Consider the following 17,019-nt stretch of genomic DNA (forward strand, 5'->3'; position numbering starts at 1 on the left):
GGTGTTTGGACTCCATGTCACATTTTCAGAGACCCTAAAATTTCCCCTACAAATTGGGGTCACTTCTTGGGGAATTCCAGTTTACTGTCACCTCCAGGGCTCTGTAAAAACAACATGGCGACCCGAAAGTCCCTCTAAATCTGCACCCCAATAGCAAAAAAGCGCAGTGCACCTTCCCTTCTGAGCCCTGCTGTGTGCCCAAGCAGCAGTTTACACCCACATATATAATTTTTTGCCCCTCGGGATGGCTCCTTAATAGTTTTAGGAGTTCAGGTCTCTGACAACACAAAGTGGGTGCAACGTATTGGGCACCGAAATGGCAGATTTCTTTAAAAATTTCAACTTTCATTTTGAACATTAATTTTTGGGAAGCATTTTTAGGCTCAAAATCATTATACGCCTTGATACATTCCGTGATGGGTGTAGTTTTTAAAAAGGGGTCACTTTTGAGGGGTTTCCATTGTATTGGTACTTTAGGGGCTCTGCAAATACGACATGGCACCTGAAAACTATTCCAGCAAAATCTGCCCTCCAAAACCCAAATTGCACTCTTCCCATTCTGAGCCCCACCATGTCCCCATACAGCAGATTATGGCCACATATGGGGTATTGCCGTGTTCAGGAGAAATTGTTTAAAAAACTGTGGGGAACTTTTTCTCCTTTAACCCCTTGTGAAAATAAAAGTTTGGGGATAAAGGGACATTTTAGTAATTTTTAACCTACACTACCTAACCTACCACACAATCTGTGAAACGGCTATAGGGTCAAAATGCTCAGTGTACCCCTCAATGAATACCTTAAGGGGTCTAGTTTATAAAATTCAATGTGCAATTCTTCTGATTAATAAAATCTATTGGACCTGTGAGTGCCGTCCTGCCCTATTCCTCTAGTTTATAAAATGGGGTCATTTATGGCGGGTTTCAATTACTTTGGTAACTCAAATCTTGTTTGTTTCTGCAATGGGGCCTAAAATATCTGCAAGCAAAATTTGTGTTTTGAAATCCAATTGTCACTCGCTACCTCTTGGGACCTCCTGTATGTGCGTACATAGGACTAAGGCCACAAAGTGCACATTTTTTAACATGGGAGAAGTGGGGTGATAGATTTTAGGGTTGTGTTTCTCTTTCGATGTGTTGTGTGCAAAAAAACCTGCCTTTAAAATGACACATATTTGAAAAAAATTAAATGTTTATTTATCGTCATTTGTAATAATTCTTGTAAAACAATATTTGTTTGATCACAATGCTCACTATACCCCACAAGGAATACCTGAAGGGGGCGAGTTTTCCAAATTGGGTCATTTAATAGGAGGTTCTATAATATGCCACCTATTCCTGTCTGCAAACATAGCTTGGTACAGGAAAAAAAAAAAAAATCACATGATTAAAATTTCCAAAATTTGCTTATAAACGTGTGAATTGTCTAAATGACTTAAATATGCTAAAATTATTTCAAATATGCTTGAAACGCAAAAGTAAAATTTGGAAATATATAACTACTAACCTTTTTGCCCTGTATTATTGTGTATATGTGAGATATCGCAGCTGAAAATGGAAAATATTGAAACATTTAAAAAATTTTCAGCATTTGCGAGTTTTTTAATAAATTTACACAAGTTATATCGGTCTAATTTTACCTTCTCAGTAAAGAATAACATGTCATGAAAAAACAATATCAGAATCACTTGGTTGCGCTATACTGTTACAGAATTATTCACTGATAAAGTCACACAGGGCAAATTTCCAAAATTTGGTTGGTTATTAATGTCCAAAACAGGCTGGTCACTAAGGGGTTAAGGTGTATTCATAGAACACTTTTGCTTTTACCCTTCCCCTGAATTAGGTCCCAGGGTTAAAGAGGCACCACTATATGCCTTGGCTACCTAACCTCCCCCTTCTTCTCCACCCTCTTCCTTTCTCTTCCCCTCTTACAAGTATTATCTTCCCGTGGAAGAATGGCCAGACTTCAGTTGTGCTCCTTGAATATCAGAGGCTTCAACGTGCCATAGAAGAGGACCCGGGTACTCTACCACATTCACAAGCTAAGGGTTGACATCCTACTGCTACAGGAAACCTACTTTAAGATGGGCCATGTACCCACGATAGTAAACAGATATTTCCCTCGCAGGCTCCACAGCTCCAACTCTGACAGTAAATCAAAGGGAGTTAGTGTTGGCTTACCTAAACCCCTCCAAGCCATGGTCATGTCCCAGTGCTCTGATGCACAGGGTAGATACTTAATAATAAAAATACCTATCCATGAGAAATTATTCACAATCCCTAATTTCAATCTCCACAACCAGAACCAAACTCAAGTCTGTCGGTCCTTTCTTTATGTCTTAGCTAAGTTTGCAGAAGGGCTGGTGGTCATGGCAAGAAAGCTGAACTTAAAGAGGACCTTTCACCTCCTGGGGCACATGTGGTGTTATACACCGCTAGAAAGCCTTTCTGTGCCCCCGGTGAAGAGCTATCAGTGCCGAAACCATAGCTCTTCACTGTCAGAGGGGCGTTTCTGACAGTCAGTCAGGAACGCCCTCCTCACAGCAGTGCCTATTGCTCAGTACTGTGAGAGGAGGCGTTCCTTACCATCCAGCCATGACGCTCCAGTAATGTTTATCTTCACCGCTCTCACAGTACAGCGCTATAGAAACTGCTGTGAGGAAGAGCGTTCCTGACTGACTGTCAGAAACGCCCCTCTGACAGTGAAGAGCTACAGTACCGGCACCAATACAGTCCTATGAAAAAGTTTGGGCACCCCTATTAATCTTAAACCTTTTTCGTTCTAAATATTTTGGTGTTTGCAGCAGCCATTTCAGTTTGATATATCTAATAACTGATGGACACAGTAATATTTCAGGATTGAAATGAGGTTTATTGTACTAACAGAAAATGTGCAATATGCATTAAACCAAAATTTGACTGGTGCAAAAGTATGGGCACCCTTATCATTTTATTGATTTGAATACTCCTAACTACTTTTTACTGACTTACTGAAGCACAAAATTGGTTTTGTAACCTCACTGAGCTTTGAATTTCATAGCCAGGTGTATCCAATCATGAGAAAAGGTATTTAAGGTGGCCAATTGCAAGTTGTTCTCCTATTTGAATCTCCTCTGAAGAGTGGCATCATGGGCTACTCAAAACAACTCTCAAATGATCTGAAAACAAAGATTGTCCAACATAGTTGTTCAGGGGAAGGATACAAAAAGTTGTCTCAGAGATTTAACCTGTCAGTTTCCACTGTGAGGAACATAGTAAGGAAATGGAAGACCACAGGGACAGTTCTTGTTAAGTCCAGAAGTGGCAGGCCAAGAAAAATATCAGAAAGGCAGAGAAGAAGAATGGTGAGAACAGTCAAGGACAATCCACAGACCACCTCCAAAGAGCTGTAGCATCATCTTGCTGCAGATGGTGTCACTGTGCATCGGTCAAAAATACAGCGCACTTTGCACAAGGAGAAGCTGTATGGGAGAGTGATGAGAAAGAAGCCGTTTCTGCAAGCACACCACAAACAGAGTCGCCTGAGGTATGCAGAAGCACATTTGGACAAGCCAGCTTCATTTTGGAAGAAGTTCCTGTGGACTGATGAAACAAAGATTGAGTTGTTTGGTCATACAAAAAGGCATTATGCATGGCGTCCAAAAAAAAACAGCATTACAAGAAAAACACATGCTACCCACTGTAAAATTTGGTGGAGGTTCCATCATGCTTTGGGGCTGTGTGGCCAATGCCGGCACCGGGAATATTGTTAAAGTTGAGGGTCGCATGGATTCCACTCATCATCATGTATCAGCAGATTCTTCAGAATAATGTTCAAGAATCAGTGACGAAGTTGAAGTTACCCCGGGGATGGATATTTCAGCAAGACAATGATCCAAAACACCGCTCCAAATCCTCAGGCATTCATGCAGAGGAACAATTACAATGTTCTGGAATGGCCATCCCAGTCCCCAGACCTGAATATCATTGAACATCTGTGGGATGATATGAAGCGGGCTGTCCATGCTCGGCCACCATCAAACTTAACTGAACTTGAATTGTTTTGTAAAGAGGAATGGTCCAAAATACCTTCATCCAGGATCCAGGAACTGATTAAAAGCTACAGGAGGCGACTAGAGGCTGTTATCTTTGCAAAAGGAGGATCTACTAAATATTAATGTCACTTTTCTGTTGAGGTGCCCATACTTTTGCACCAGTCAAATTTTGGTTTAATGCATATTGCACATTTTCTGTTAGTACAATAAACCTCATTTCAATCCGGAAATATTACTGTGTCCATCAGTTATTAGATATATCAAACTGACATGGCTGTTGCAAACACCAAAATATTTAGAACAAAAAATGATTAAGATTAATAGAGGTGCCCAAACTTTTTCATAGGACTGTAGCTCTTCACCGGGGGCACAGAAAGGCTTTCTAGCGGTGTATTACACCACATGTCCCCCAGGAGGTGAAAGGTCCTCTTTAACCATGGATGGAATAATGGATTCCTCGTTGGGCAGGTTCCCCATCCCTTTGTCACATTTACAAGCCCTGAAATCTAAGATCACTGACATGAGGCTTGTAGACATCTGGTGGACCCTTCATCCCCAGGTGAGAGACTACACCTAGTTTTCACAAGTCCACAACACTCACAGTAGATTAGACTACTTCCTTATCAATCACCATTTGCTTGCATGGGACCCTCCTACTAACATACATTCTTCTGAGTGGTCTGACCGAGCTCCATCTTTACTTGATGATCTCTGATCAGCCTAGAGGTGAGTGGGAATGGACTCTTAACCTCAACCTTCAAAACACCCAGCATGTACAGCAGTGATATCACAAGCCATTACAGACTTTTATCACCATCACGTACATGACAGGACCCCTCTCCCGATACAATGGGAAGCGTCAAAGAGTGTCAGCGGGGGTTTTTATTGGAAAAGGTGACATCTTACAAACACGCATGAGAAAAAAATGCTCTACTAAGAGACCTCGGGTAAAAAAAACTATAAACTATTATGAGATAAAACTTCACTTTTATTAGATATTTTCTAAAAAAAAAATAAATTTAATTATGATTTTTAGGTGTAAACTGAATTTTATTGAAATTTTCAAAATAAAGAAACAGAATCATAGGACATTACGAGAATCAGGGCCGGCGTCAGCGCACGGCATAGTCGGGCAAGTGCCGGGGCCCACAGAGCCTCTGGGGGCCCCCCGGCACTTGCCTGTCACAATTTCAGCTCATCGGCGTCCGAACGCCGATGAGCTGGAATACATACGCGATGCAGGAGCTGTGAGATCAGCTCCTGCTTTAAAGCTCCGGCCCGGCTTGCGTGTGTAGGCGTGATGACGTCATCGCATCACGCCTACACACGCAAGCCGGTTCAGAGCTAAGCAGGAGCTGATCTCACAGCTCCTGCATCGCGTATGTGATTGGAGGGAGAGAGAGGAGCGTCGGGGGAACGATGGAAGGTGAGTGATAGAAGGTGAGTGTGTTTTGTATTACATATTAAGGTGAAACATAATGAAGGGGGCCCATGAAACTGGGGGGCAAATGAAGGGGAGGGGGGGGGAACGGCATGAAACTGGGGACAGAGATGGAGGGGGCCCAATGAAACTGAAGGGGCAAATGAAGGGGAGGGGGGAAACGGCATGACACTGGGGCAGAGACGGGGGACATTAAACTGTGGGCAGATGAAGGAGGAGAACGTGATGAAACTGGGGACAGAGATGGAGGGGGGACATGAAACTGGGGGCAGAGGAAGGGTGTATATGAAACTGGGGGAGAGATGGAGAGGGGCATATAATTTACGGGTGACTGTAGGAGAATTATACTGTGTGGGAGCACATAATAAATGAATGAGAATGGGTGGAATCAACATAAAAGTGGGTGGAGCTAAATTTGCAGCAGCGCGCAGAGGGCGCCGCACATTTTGCCCCTCTTTCTACTCTTTAAAAGATTGGGAGGTATGGCGTTGGTGACGCCACACTCCTGCATGACGTCACTCGCTTCATCTGCAACGCACAGTGTCTCGACTCCCCCACCTCCTTTACAAGGGGGCCCACTGAGGCTCTGTCGCCCAAGGGCCCATAAAAACCTGGAGCCGGCCCTGACGAGAATGCAAGATGAAAACGAACCAAAAGCAAATCCAATATCCTGAAAACAACAAAACAGTGCCCAGAGTGGGCTAAACAAGAGGTGCACGTGCCAGCAGCACGCAATTCTAAACAATTCAAAAGGAGCATCTACAGACACAGCACGGCCCCAAGAGTGAGACCAACACAACACAGAACCAAGGGAGGACAATACACCACAAGGACAGGAAACAAGAGGAGAAGAGGAAAACAACAACTAACATAGAAGTGAAAAATAAAAGAAAAAAGGGACGAAAAACGCCCGCGAACCCCAAAAAGGGAACCATCTGAAAAAAGGTTAAGAGAAAAGGGAAGAGAACTCAGTTGAATCTTGAAACACGATCCACGACCGCCAGAGGGTCTCAAATTTAGACGAATCCACAAGGTCCTCCGCAACAGTAGCTTCCATCCTCCTAATGAGGAGGAATTCCTGGAGCCACTCTGACAAGGAGGGAACCACCGGGCTGCGCCAATGGCGTGGAATGACCGTTCTGGTGGCCGTCAGGAAATGGCGTAATAGGTCACCCTTGACCCTAGAAATCTTACCAGGGATAAGAGAGAGGAGGGCCAGTTGAGGGGAGGGGGGACACAGAGCGACCACTACCCTTGGAGTACAGGGAAAAGACAGACGACCAAAACTCCTGAATCTTTCCGCAGTCCCACCAGATATGGAGGAAGGATCCCACAGCGGAGCCACAGCACCAACACTCGTCCAACACAAAGGGGAAGATGCGATGCAAGAGGGTCGGGCAACGGTACCAACGAGACAAGATTTTATAATTTTTCTCCTGCGCACTACAGGGCATAGGCAGTTTGTGGGTCAACAGAAAGGAACGTTCCCAATCAGCAGCAGATAAGCGGAAGCTCAGATCAGAATCCCAGGCTACGGTAAAGGGAGGGAGACCTGGGGCAGAAGCCGTTAGGAGAATATCGTAGAGTGGAGAGAACTCGAGTCGGCACCCCGAAGCGAAGAAGCTCGGACTCTAAAGCAGTCGGGGCAGCGGAGAGAATAGGCTGCAAAGAGAACCGACGAAGAAACGCAGCGAGTTGGTTATACTCTAGCCAGGATAAAGTAAGGTCAGGGGAAGATGCCTGTAGCAAGCTAAGAGGAGGTAGGGGAAAGGACCTGACAATAGACCCCAGACGGACATCATCACAAACGGACCAACAAAGAAAGCGGCGAGCAGTGCGGCCGGGGGGAAACATGTTATTCCGAAATAGGGGAGTCAGGCGACCCGGGACCTTGGCCAGGGAAAGAGAAGAGCGAACAGAATCCCAGGTGGTCAGGAAGTGGGAAGAAGAGAGACGCGAGTCAGAGCCGGCCGAAAATGAGAAGGGATCCACGGAAGAGAGGTGAGATGGGCAGAGAGAAGCTCCGCCTCAATGGAAACCCATTGTTTATCCGGAGCCCTAAAACGCCAGTCAAAGAAACTGAGAAAAATCGCCGAGCGGTAATACAAAAAAGGGTCAGGAAGCCCCCCCCATTAATCTTGCGACAGGAAAGGGTCCGGAATTTAATCCTACTACACGAGGGGCCCCAGACAAATCTACCAAACAGCGACTGAAGAGTCTTAAAATAACGCCTAGACACAGGGATCGGGAGGGCTTGAAAAAGGTAAAGAAACTTAGGCACGACGTCCATCTTTAAAGCATTAATGCGGCCGAACCAGGATAACCCAAGTGACCCGTATGCCCGCAAAACGACAGCGGTTCTCTCGAGCAGAGGGAGGTAATTCAGTGCAACCAAAGTAGAGGAGCCAGCAGGAATCTGAACACCCAGATACTTCATAGAGCTGGGCTGCCACTTAAAGGGGAAACTAGCGGCCAACTGCAGAACCTCCGACTGCGCAAGGGAAATGCTAAGGGCTTCGCTCTTGGAAACGTTAACCTTAAAATTAGAGGCATTACTATAGCGTCGGAATTTGTCAAGGATCGCGGGAAAGGAGTCACGTGGCCAAGCCACATAAAGTAATAAGTCATCAGCGTAAAGAGCTAGGCGAACCTGAGACTGGCCTATTGGAAGGCCCGAGATATCCGTGCGAGATCAAAGAGCGACCGCCAAGTGTTCCATTACGAGAGCGTAAAGTAAAGGATATAAGGGGCAACCCTGTCTAGTACCATTACGCACAGAGAAGGGATCAGACAATAGGCCATTAGCACAGACCCGCGCCGAGGCGTCACCGTATAGGGACAGGACCTTATGCAAGAAACCAGGGCCGACGTTCACTTGTTCCAAGGTGTCGCGCAGGAAGCCCCAATGAACGCGATCGAACGCCTTCTCAGCGTCGATAGACAAAAGGCACAAAGGAGTACCCCTGGAAGCGCACAGCACCCATAACTAAGATGGTCTTACAAATGTTGTCCCTGGCCTCACGGCCTGGGATAAATTCCACCTGATCAGTGTGGACCAAACGAGGCATCTGAGGGGAAAGGCGATTCGCCAGCTACTTCGCATAAAGTTTAATGTCTATGTTGAGTAGAGAGATTGGGCAGTAACTCGCGCAACATCGGGGGTCCTTACCTGGTTTAGGAAGAACCACAATCGAAGCAGAAAGGGACTGGCTCGCGAAGGGAGTTTCCGCAGCCAAACTATTAAACACACGAAGAAGGAGAGGGACCAGCTGAGCCTTGCAGGTTTTAAAGAAACGAGTAAAACCATCCGGGCCCGGGGATTTGCCCAGAGGGGACGATCGAATAGCCTCCGTCAACTCCTCCTCAGTAAAGGGAGAGTCGAGGGCAGACCTATCATCCGCATCCAAAGTAGGGAGGGCAGTGGATGCCACATATTTCCTTATCTTATTCAGAGCAGTCTCCGGGTCCTGGTTGGCATAATGCCCCTTCAAATTATACAAGTCATGAAAGAACTCGTGAAAGGCACCCGCTATAGAGGGAGGATCATGTACCAGACGTGCCGCACGGTCCTGAACGCATGGGATATAGGTCGTAGAAAGGCGGGGGTGAAGGCGCCTGGCAAGGGGGCGACTTCCTTTATCAGCATGCTCGTAAAAATGTCTTTTCAACCGGTCCTGTTGGCGGATAGAGATTTCGTCCAGGAAAGAGCAGAGGTCTTCCTTGGCATTGAGAAGTTCGTTGAATGTGGAAGGTGCCAAGGTCCGTTTATGTTCGGTTTCCAAAGAACGGATGCGGGCAAGACGGGAGGCTATCCCAGCTGTCCGCTCCTTTTTGAGACGTGAACCATACTGTAGGAAAATGCCTCGGAGAACATGCTTGAGAGCCTCCCATCGCATTGGAAGGGGAGTCTGATCTTGTGCATGATCAGTTTCAAAATTACGAATAGTATCCGAAATTGCGGTGCGGCATGTTGCGTCTTTGAGGAGGCTATCGTTGAGGCGCCAATTAAAGGGAAGCAAGGAGAGGCCCAGAATTGCGAGGGAGAGGAAAACCGGAGCATGGTCAGACCACAGGACCAAGCCGATCTGCGCAGACAGGGACCACGATAAAGCATGATGGCTAACCAAAAAAAATCCAAACGACCGTACGAACCGTGGGCTGGAGAATAAGTGTAATCACAACCCTGTGGGTGAAGGAGACGCCAGACATCAACGAGACGGTGGGAATGAAGGGAGGACCAAAGTTTATGAAGCTGGGTCGGAGCGCAAACCGCCCGAGGGGGAGAAGCGTCAATCGCCGAGTCAAGAACAAAATTAAAGTCGCTCCCTAAGAGAACCACCACATCACTGAAGTCAGCCAATTTACTCAGAAGAGACCTACAGTACACCATCTGCTGCTGATTGGGAAGATAGCATCCCGCAACAGTAACTGTCGCGCCACCAATGCGTAATTTCAAAAAGACATACCTGCCCTCGTGGTCAAGAACAGAGTCTAACACCTCATGCTGTAACGAGCGATGTAGGGCAATAGACACCCTATTGGACTTGGAAGACGGGTTGGAGCTGTGGAACCACGTGGGATAATGCCTGTTGCGGATGTCAGGGATGTGGTCTCTCCGAAAATGGGTCTCCTGAAGAATCAAAATATGAGAACGAGATTTATGAAAATGATACAGGATTTGATTGCGTTTCTGGGGAGTATTAAGACATTAAAGGAACACAGGTTGACAGAAGCCATTCCTAGAACGTCAAACCTTCAAGACAAAAGACAAAGGGAAACAGGAGGGAGACACAAGACCAGAAAAAGATGGGGGGAACAAACAATAAAAAAGTAACCAAGACTAAACAGTACAAAAAAAACACCACTATGTGGGAGAGGTAACACCTCCCTAGAAAAGGTGGGGAAAGGTGACAAAGAAACACCACACTCGCACCACACAGTAGAGCGAGAACCCCCGGTAGGAGACGAGCCTTCTAAAAACTGCGCCACCCCTCCCCGGAAGGCCCCGGGCAAATAGATCAGCAATCTACAATAGCATAACCAATCTAACCGGTCTCAAAAGAAAGAAACAGAAAAGAAAATCGATATGAAACAACAGAACAAAATATAAGGGTGTACTACAGTATATTATAACACAGATGCGTATAAAGAGACACCAATACTAGCATTAAAGGTCGACCCCCAGTATCGACTAGAGCGGGAAGAAAAGTTCCATAGTCCCAAATCACGGAGGGGGAGAACTCTGCGCCATGGAAGCGCTGGAGGAGGCAAGTGCGCGAGAGCGCCCGGAAGTGTGGGATTTGCGCTGAGCTTTCGGTGGCAGAGGTATTGGAGGATTAACCAAAAGAGAAGGCCAACTGGAGATGTCCACCGGAGGCAGGCCCAGAGCCAGCATAAAGGAAGGAATCTCGTCCGGACGATGAAGGGTTAGGAGTCGACCTTCCCTGCGGACCTGCAGACGGAACGGGAAGCCCCACGAATATGGAATACAGATGAGTCAGGACAACCAACAGGGCTTGAGGGCCCGATGTTTAGCCAGGGTGAGCCGAGAGAGGTCCGGAAGGAGTGTCAGAGGGTGGTCCTTGTAAAGGATCTGGGCCGAATCCCTGGCCTTTCCCATGATCGCCTCTTTCAGTTGGTAACGATGAACCTGACAAATAACATCCCGGGGAACATCAGAGTCGGGTGTGTGCAGGCCCAGTGATCGATGCGCGCAATCAAGTTCCAGAGGAGAGTTCAGGGGAACACCCAGGAGCGAGTTAAACACAGATCGTAAGGCACCATCCAGCTGATGAGGGTCAACAGATTCCGGGAGGCACCGGACACAGATGTTGTTCCGCCTATTACGGTTCTCCAGATCGTCTATAGTATCAGTCAAACGCTGAAGTTGGCGGGCATGAGCCTGAAGAACAGAGTCCTGTACAGAAAGTTGATCAGAGGCGGTGGAGGCAGAGGATTCAACAGCGGTCGCACGGCGCTCCAGGCGCCGGACGGAAGAAGAAACAGCAGACAGTTCAGCTTTATACGATTGTTCCAGGCACAAAACATAAGCCTCCATGTCAGCCTTAGTAGGTATGGTGCCAAGGGTAGCGGAGAGGCGGCGCAGTTCTCCTAAAGCATCCCCCAAAAGGGTCACATTATCAGCAGAGGCCGCCGGAGGTTGGGGTATCCGTGTCACCCTCACGGTTGGCAGTAGGAAGGGTAGAGGGGCCGCCACTAGGCAAATGTAGAGGGGGAAGGCCCTGCAAGCAGCCATGGGGAAGTAAGTCCAGGGGAAGCTAGTCCCAATATGGAGCCCTGGGCCATGGAGGAAGAACAGGGGTGCTGCAGGTTCCAGGGAGAGCCATCTGGGCAGAGGAGGGAGACAGTGGAGGCCAGTCAGTGTCCATAGCAGGGGAAGAAGGGAGGGAATAGTACCTCCTAATAAGTCCTGTGGAGCACCAGCAGACGAGGGGAAGCAGGAGTCCAGGGTCGGGTCCCCCACAAAGCCCTGGCCAGGGCTGGAAGCCAGAGGAGCAGCCTGATGGTCCGGAGAAGCGGAGCTGCGGCCGACGCCACGAGGAGGCGGGCTGTCAGGGGAAGGAGGAAGCGCTGCAGGCTGAGAGGACACTGCGGTCGCCATCTTGGATCCAGACAGTGCAGCACCCGGAGCGGTGAAGAAAGGACACAGCCCAGCCTTAGAGGACATCGCCGGCAGCTGAGAAGAGGATCAGGAAGGTCCACAGCGGCTTCTCCCCATGTGGAGGTAAGTACAGAGCCGGTTGGAGAGGGAAACAGGGCAGCCCGAGGATACAAGAACCCAGTAGAAAAATATTCCTTCAGCACAAGAGGTCTATAGTAAAACTTGACTTTTATTGGAAAAATATAAAAAATAGGTACCAGACATAGGAAAAAAGATGTAGAAAAACTTAGATGGTCAATTCCAAGTATGCATGTATGGTTGAAGACAGACAAGCCTACGCGTTTCGGGACATCCGTCCCTTACTCATGGCAATGCCCGAGGATACACCAGAGAGGAGCTCACAGCGCACACGTCCTCACACCGCCATAGCTAGGCCACGCCCCCCTAATTATGATTTTTACACCTATTTAGCTGAGTGTTTGATAGTGTGCTTTGTAGACTTTATACCAGTGACCTTTTGGCTGTTAGTTTCCCTCTCTTACCCCTGTTGGTGTGGCACTAGGCCAGTAACCTCAGGGAGGGGAGGGATACATCAGATGCAGATAAAGGTCTTCTGGTTTAGAATCTTTATAGTCACAGCACAATTTCTCACTTTATGTGAAGGGAGTCAGTGAATTATACAGTATAGGGAGAGACCAGCTGAACTACTCCCCTGTATATCTGCCCCCCGTGTGTTGGGTGTTTTTGTGATCTTACACATTCAGCAACCTGTTTGGATGTGAGGTTGTTTTGTCAAGTCTGAGAACATGAATCAAGATTCTTACACTTCACATTGTAGAAATACTAATTTTTCCTTGGTGAGGTTGCATAGTCAAAGAGACAAAGGAATTTCCAAGATGGAGCTTGATTCCTATTTGGCACACCCAGTAACAGAATTCCACAGACTGGAGCAAGGAGGTGTCTGGCTGGACATTGAAGTTTGGAGCCAATGGGAGATGGACAACACTCAGGAATGCCAAAAGGATACATTAACCCCCTCCTTTCTTTGTCTCTAAAGTGTGTGTACTTTTCAATAAAGAGCCAGTAATGCTGAGCTGGGCTAAGGGGCAAGGCATGGCTGATATTTGATACGGAAATGCAGTGTCTGTGTCATTATTAGTAGTTTAAACATGCTCATTAATTTGGACTGACTGATTGAGCCATGATATAGTCGATTTTTGACTTTAACAGTATATAGTATTTTAAAAAGTTTTATCCTATGATAATTTTGTGACTGAGGTCTCTTTTTCTCATCTGTGTTTTTTTTTGACTATTGGAGATTTAGTATCACATAGTTTAGTGAAGTCTAAGGTGACATCTTACTCACATACAAACATCTGAATCCTCCCATAAACATAACAGGGATTCACAAACACTGGAGGACCTACTGGAGCCAGATGCAAAGTGAAAGGCCGTGTAGACACCAAATATTAAGTATGCAAATGTACTAAAAGGTTCCAAAACCGACACTGGGAAGTCTCTGTCCCATCCTGACACTGTAGCTTAATCTTTCTCAGACTACTACCGAAATCTCTACAATCTTATGGTCCTCCAATCAGATTTACAACTGCCAGAGATACAAAACAGGATCAACAATTATGTGTGAGTTCTCAGATGTTGAACAAGATGTGGTTTCTGAGTATAACATTTCCCACATTCTGGGCATGAATATGGCTTCTCTCCTGTGTGAGTTTTCTGATGTGTAACGAGATATGATTTCCGGGTAAAATATTTTCCACATTCTGGGCATGAATATGGCTTCTCTCCTGTGTGAATTCTCTGATGTGCAACAAGAGTCGATTTCTGAGTAAAACCTTTCCCACATTCTGGGCATGAATATGGCTTCTCTCCTGTATGAATTCTTTGATGATGACCAAGATCTGATTTCTGAATAAAACATTTCCCACATTCGGGGCATGAATATGGCTTCTCTCCTGTGTGAGTTTTCTGATGTGTAACGAGATATGATTTCCGGGTAAAATATTTCCCACAATCTGGGCATGAATATGGCTTCTCTCCTGTATGAGTTCTTTGATGACGACCAAGATCTGATTTCCAAATAAAACCTTTCCCACATTCTGGGCATGAATATGGCTTCTCTCCTGTATGAGTTTTCTGATGTTCATCAAGATGTGATTTCCGGGAAAAACCTTTCCCACATTCAAGGCATGAATATGGCTTCTCTCCTGTATGAGTTTTCTGATGTTCAACAAGATGTTGTTTCTGAGTAAAACATTTCCCACATTCGGGGCATGAATATGGCTTCTCTCCGGTATGACTTTTATTATGTTGAACAAGTTGTGATTTATGAGTAAAACCTTTCCCACATTCTGGGCATGAATATGGCTTCTCTCCTGTATGAAGTCTCTGATGTGTAATGAGACTTGATTTCTGAGTAAAACCTTTCCCACATTCTGGGCATGAATATGGCTTCTCTCCTGTATGAGTTTTCTTATGGTCAACAAGTTGTGGTTTCTGAGTAAAACATTTCCCACATTCTAAGCATGAATATAGCTTCTCTCCTGTATGAAGTCTCTGATGTTTAACAAGCTTTGATTTTTGAGTAAAACATTTCCCACATTCTGGGCATGAATATGGCTTCTCTCCTGTATGAAGTCTCTGATGTGTAATGAGACTTGATATATGAGTAAAACATTTCCCACATTCTGGGCATGAATATGGCTTCTCTCCTGTGTGAATTCTCTGATGTGCAACAAGAGTCCATTTTTGAGTAAAACCTTTCCCACATTCTGGGCATGAATATGGCTTCTCTCCTGTGTGAATTCTCTGATGTGCAACAAGAGTCCATTTGTGAGTAAAACCTTTCCCACATTCTGGGCATGAATATGGCTTCTCTCCTGTGTGAATTCTCTGATGTGCAACAAGAGTCCATTTGTGAATAAAACATTTCCCACATTCTGGGCATGAATATGGCTTCTCTCCTGTATGAGTTCTTTGATGATGATCAAGATCTGATTTCCGAGTAAAACATTTCCCACATTCGCGGCATGAATATGGCATCTCTCTTGCGTGAATTCTCTGATGTTTAACAAGCTTTGATTTTTGAGTAAAACATTTCCCACAATCTGGGCACGAATATGGCTTCTCTCCTGTGTGAATTCTCTGGGCAGCAGGAATATCTAAAGTAATGTCATGTTCTTCATATGGATCTTGTGTGATACCATAATCCTCTGCTTTATAATCTGTAGATATCGGATGTCTCTGTGAGCTCCTGGTACAGTCATCTGACAAGAAGAAAACTGATGTTACTTTTATTTCAATAACATAACCCTATAAGTATATTCCCCACTGAGCTGCTGCTGCCTGAGACGCTTCAGACCGTGTGAAGAAGTGAAGTCAGTAGGACAGGCAGCAAACGATGGCAGCGCGGCCTACTTTATTAGTATTCACTGTGCTGAGACGGAGGTCAGTGATAGTGAATAGTAATGAAGCGGGGCAGGAGACGCCACCACTGCTGTAGGTCACTGTAGAGGTGAACACAATCCATGGCTGCTTACATATGGCCACTTTATGATGCCATAAATCTTACTGTACTACACCTCTGGACTTGGATGAGTTTAGACGGCTGTTCAAGTCATTTGGTCTATATCTCTTTCTTTCACTATCCATTTACACTCTGTATGGATGTATGTTAATGAGCGATACACATACATGTGGATGAGTGAAGGCACGATCTCTACTGTAAGCCTATATGCTTTGATAGGGAAAAAAAAACATTTTATTGCTATTTACCCCTGATGAGTGGGTGCATTTATATACATTGCATACCACGAAACGTACATGTCGGGTCATGCTGTTTTGTTTGAATGCTATTGTGTGTTTTACTAGCCCTTCTTACTTTGGCATATATAAATTGTTGGAAAGGGTTAATTAGGGACGGACTCTGAATTAGGGTGAGGTTCCGGTCAGGGCACTGGCTATGTAGGGCAGTGACCCTGTATTAGGCTTTAGGGACTGTCTTTATATTACACTCTATTTTCACATGAAATGGCCTCTTTTGGAATTTTCCTATCACGGATTGAAGTCGGGTAAGTGTGATTGGTTACCTTACTTGGGACCGCCGTGTCCACTGTAAACCATTCCGTAGAGTTGTTTCATTGTTTTCTATGAAGTGATATGTCAGATGTGTGACTTTTTAAAAAAATATTTTTGTGTATATTTATACTTTTAACGTATATCATTAAACGTTAAGTCTTATATCTTGATTGCTCTTTTTGGATAATTGGATTAAGTGAGTAACATTTTCTGCACTATAGAGTGTTTTCTTGTCTGTACATTGTTTGTGTACTACACCTCATACACACAACAGATTCCCAGCCCAAAGTCCCCGCAGATCTGCTGTCCCATACAGTATGTAGTATGCGTCTGTGGAGTCACAAGGAAGCCGGGACTCCTAGCGTCATAGATCACTAAGATACGGGGAGTCCTGGTGTGTGGACAGAGTTCGGGCTGGGAAATGTGACTGATGTACAGACCAGATTTTCTAGTCCAGATTCCATAATGTGATTGGGGTCTAAGGTGAGGCTTACACAGTGAATTCAGAAGAAGAATTTTTCCAAATCAGCCCCCGAATCTCCATCAGATTCCTTACTGGCCAGGCGGGATTTTCCACCTCCCATTTATTTCCATAGAGCTCTGAGGTGGAATCTGCCTGAAGATCGAGCAGGAGGATTATTATTACCAGTAGCTGAAATAATCTGCTATATAATTCTGGTAAATTCTTTCCCTTCACGAGGACTGACAGCCGGGGATGAGGAAATTTGACTCGTTCACATCGATGTCAGGTCCTTCCATTATATTCTATACTACATTTATTCCCCCCTATAGCGGTATCACATTTATATTCATGTATTATTAGTATTT

The 17,019-nt window shown here is 45.6% G+C and overlaps 2 protein-coding genes across 2 annotated transcripts in view; one reads left to right on the top strand and one right to left on the bottom strand.

Annotated features, from left to right (window-relative positions):
- The window catches only part of LOC142189903 (uncharacterized), a 490,808-nt gene that overhangs the window by 386,702 nt on the left and 87,087 nt on the right, over positions 1 to 17,019 (top strand). The window lies entirely within an intron of this gene.
- LOC142189591 (uncharacterized) overlaps positions 1 to 17,019 on the bottom strand; it is a 308,382-nt gene that overhangs the window by 154,788 nt on the left and 136,575 nt on the right. Inside the window, exon 10 of the mRNA XM_075262203.1 lies at positions 13,759 to 15,256. Coding sequence (XP_075118304.1) covers positions 13,759 to 15,256 — 1,498 coding nt within the window. The remainder of the gene's footprint in view (positions 1 to 13,758; positions 15,257 to 17,019) is intronic.

This window comes from Leptodactylus fuscus, chromosome 1 (genome assembly GCF_031893055.1).
Source record: "Leptodactylus fuscus isolate aLepFus1 chromosome 1, aLepFus1.hap2, whole genome shotgun sequence".
Lineage (NCBI taxonomy): Eukaryota > Metazoa > Chordata > Amphibia > Anura > Leptodactylidae > Leptodactylus > Leptodactylus fuscus.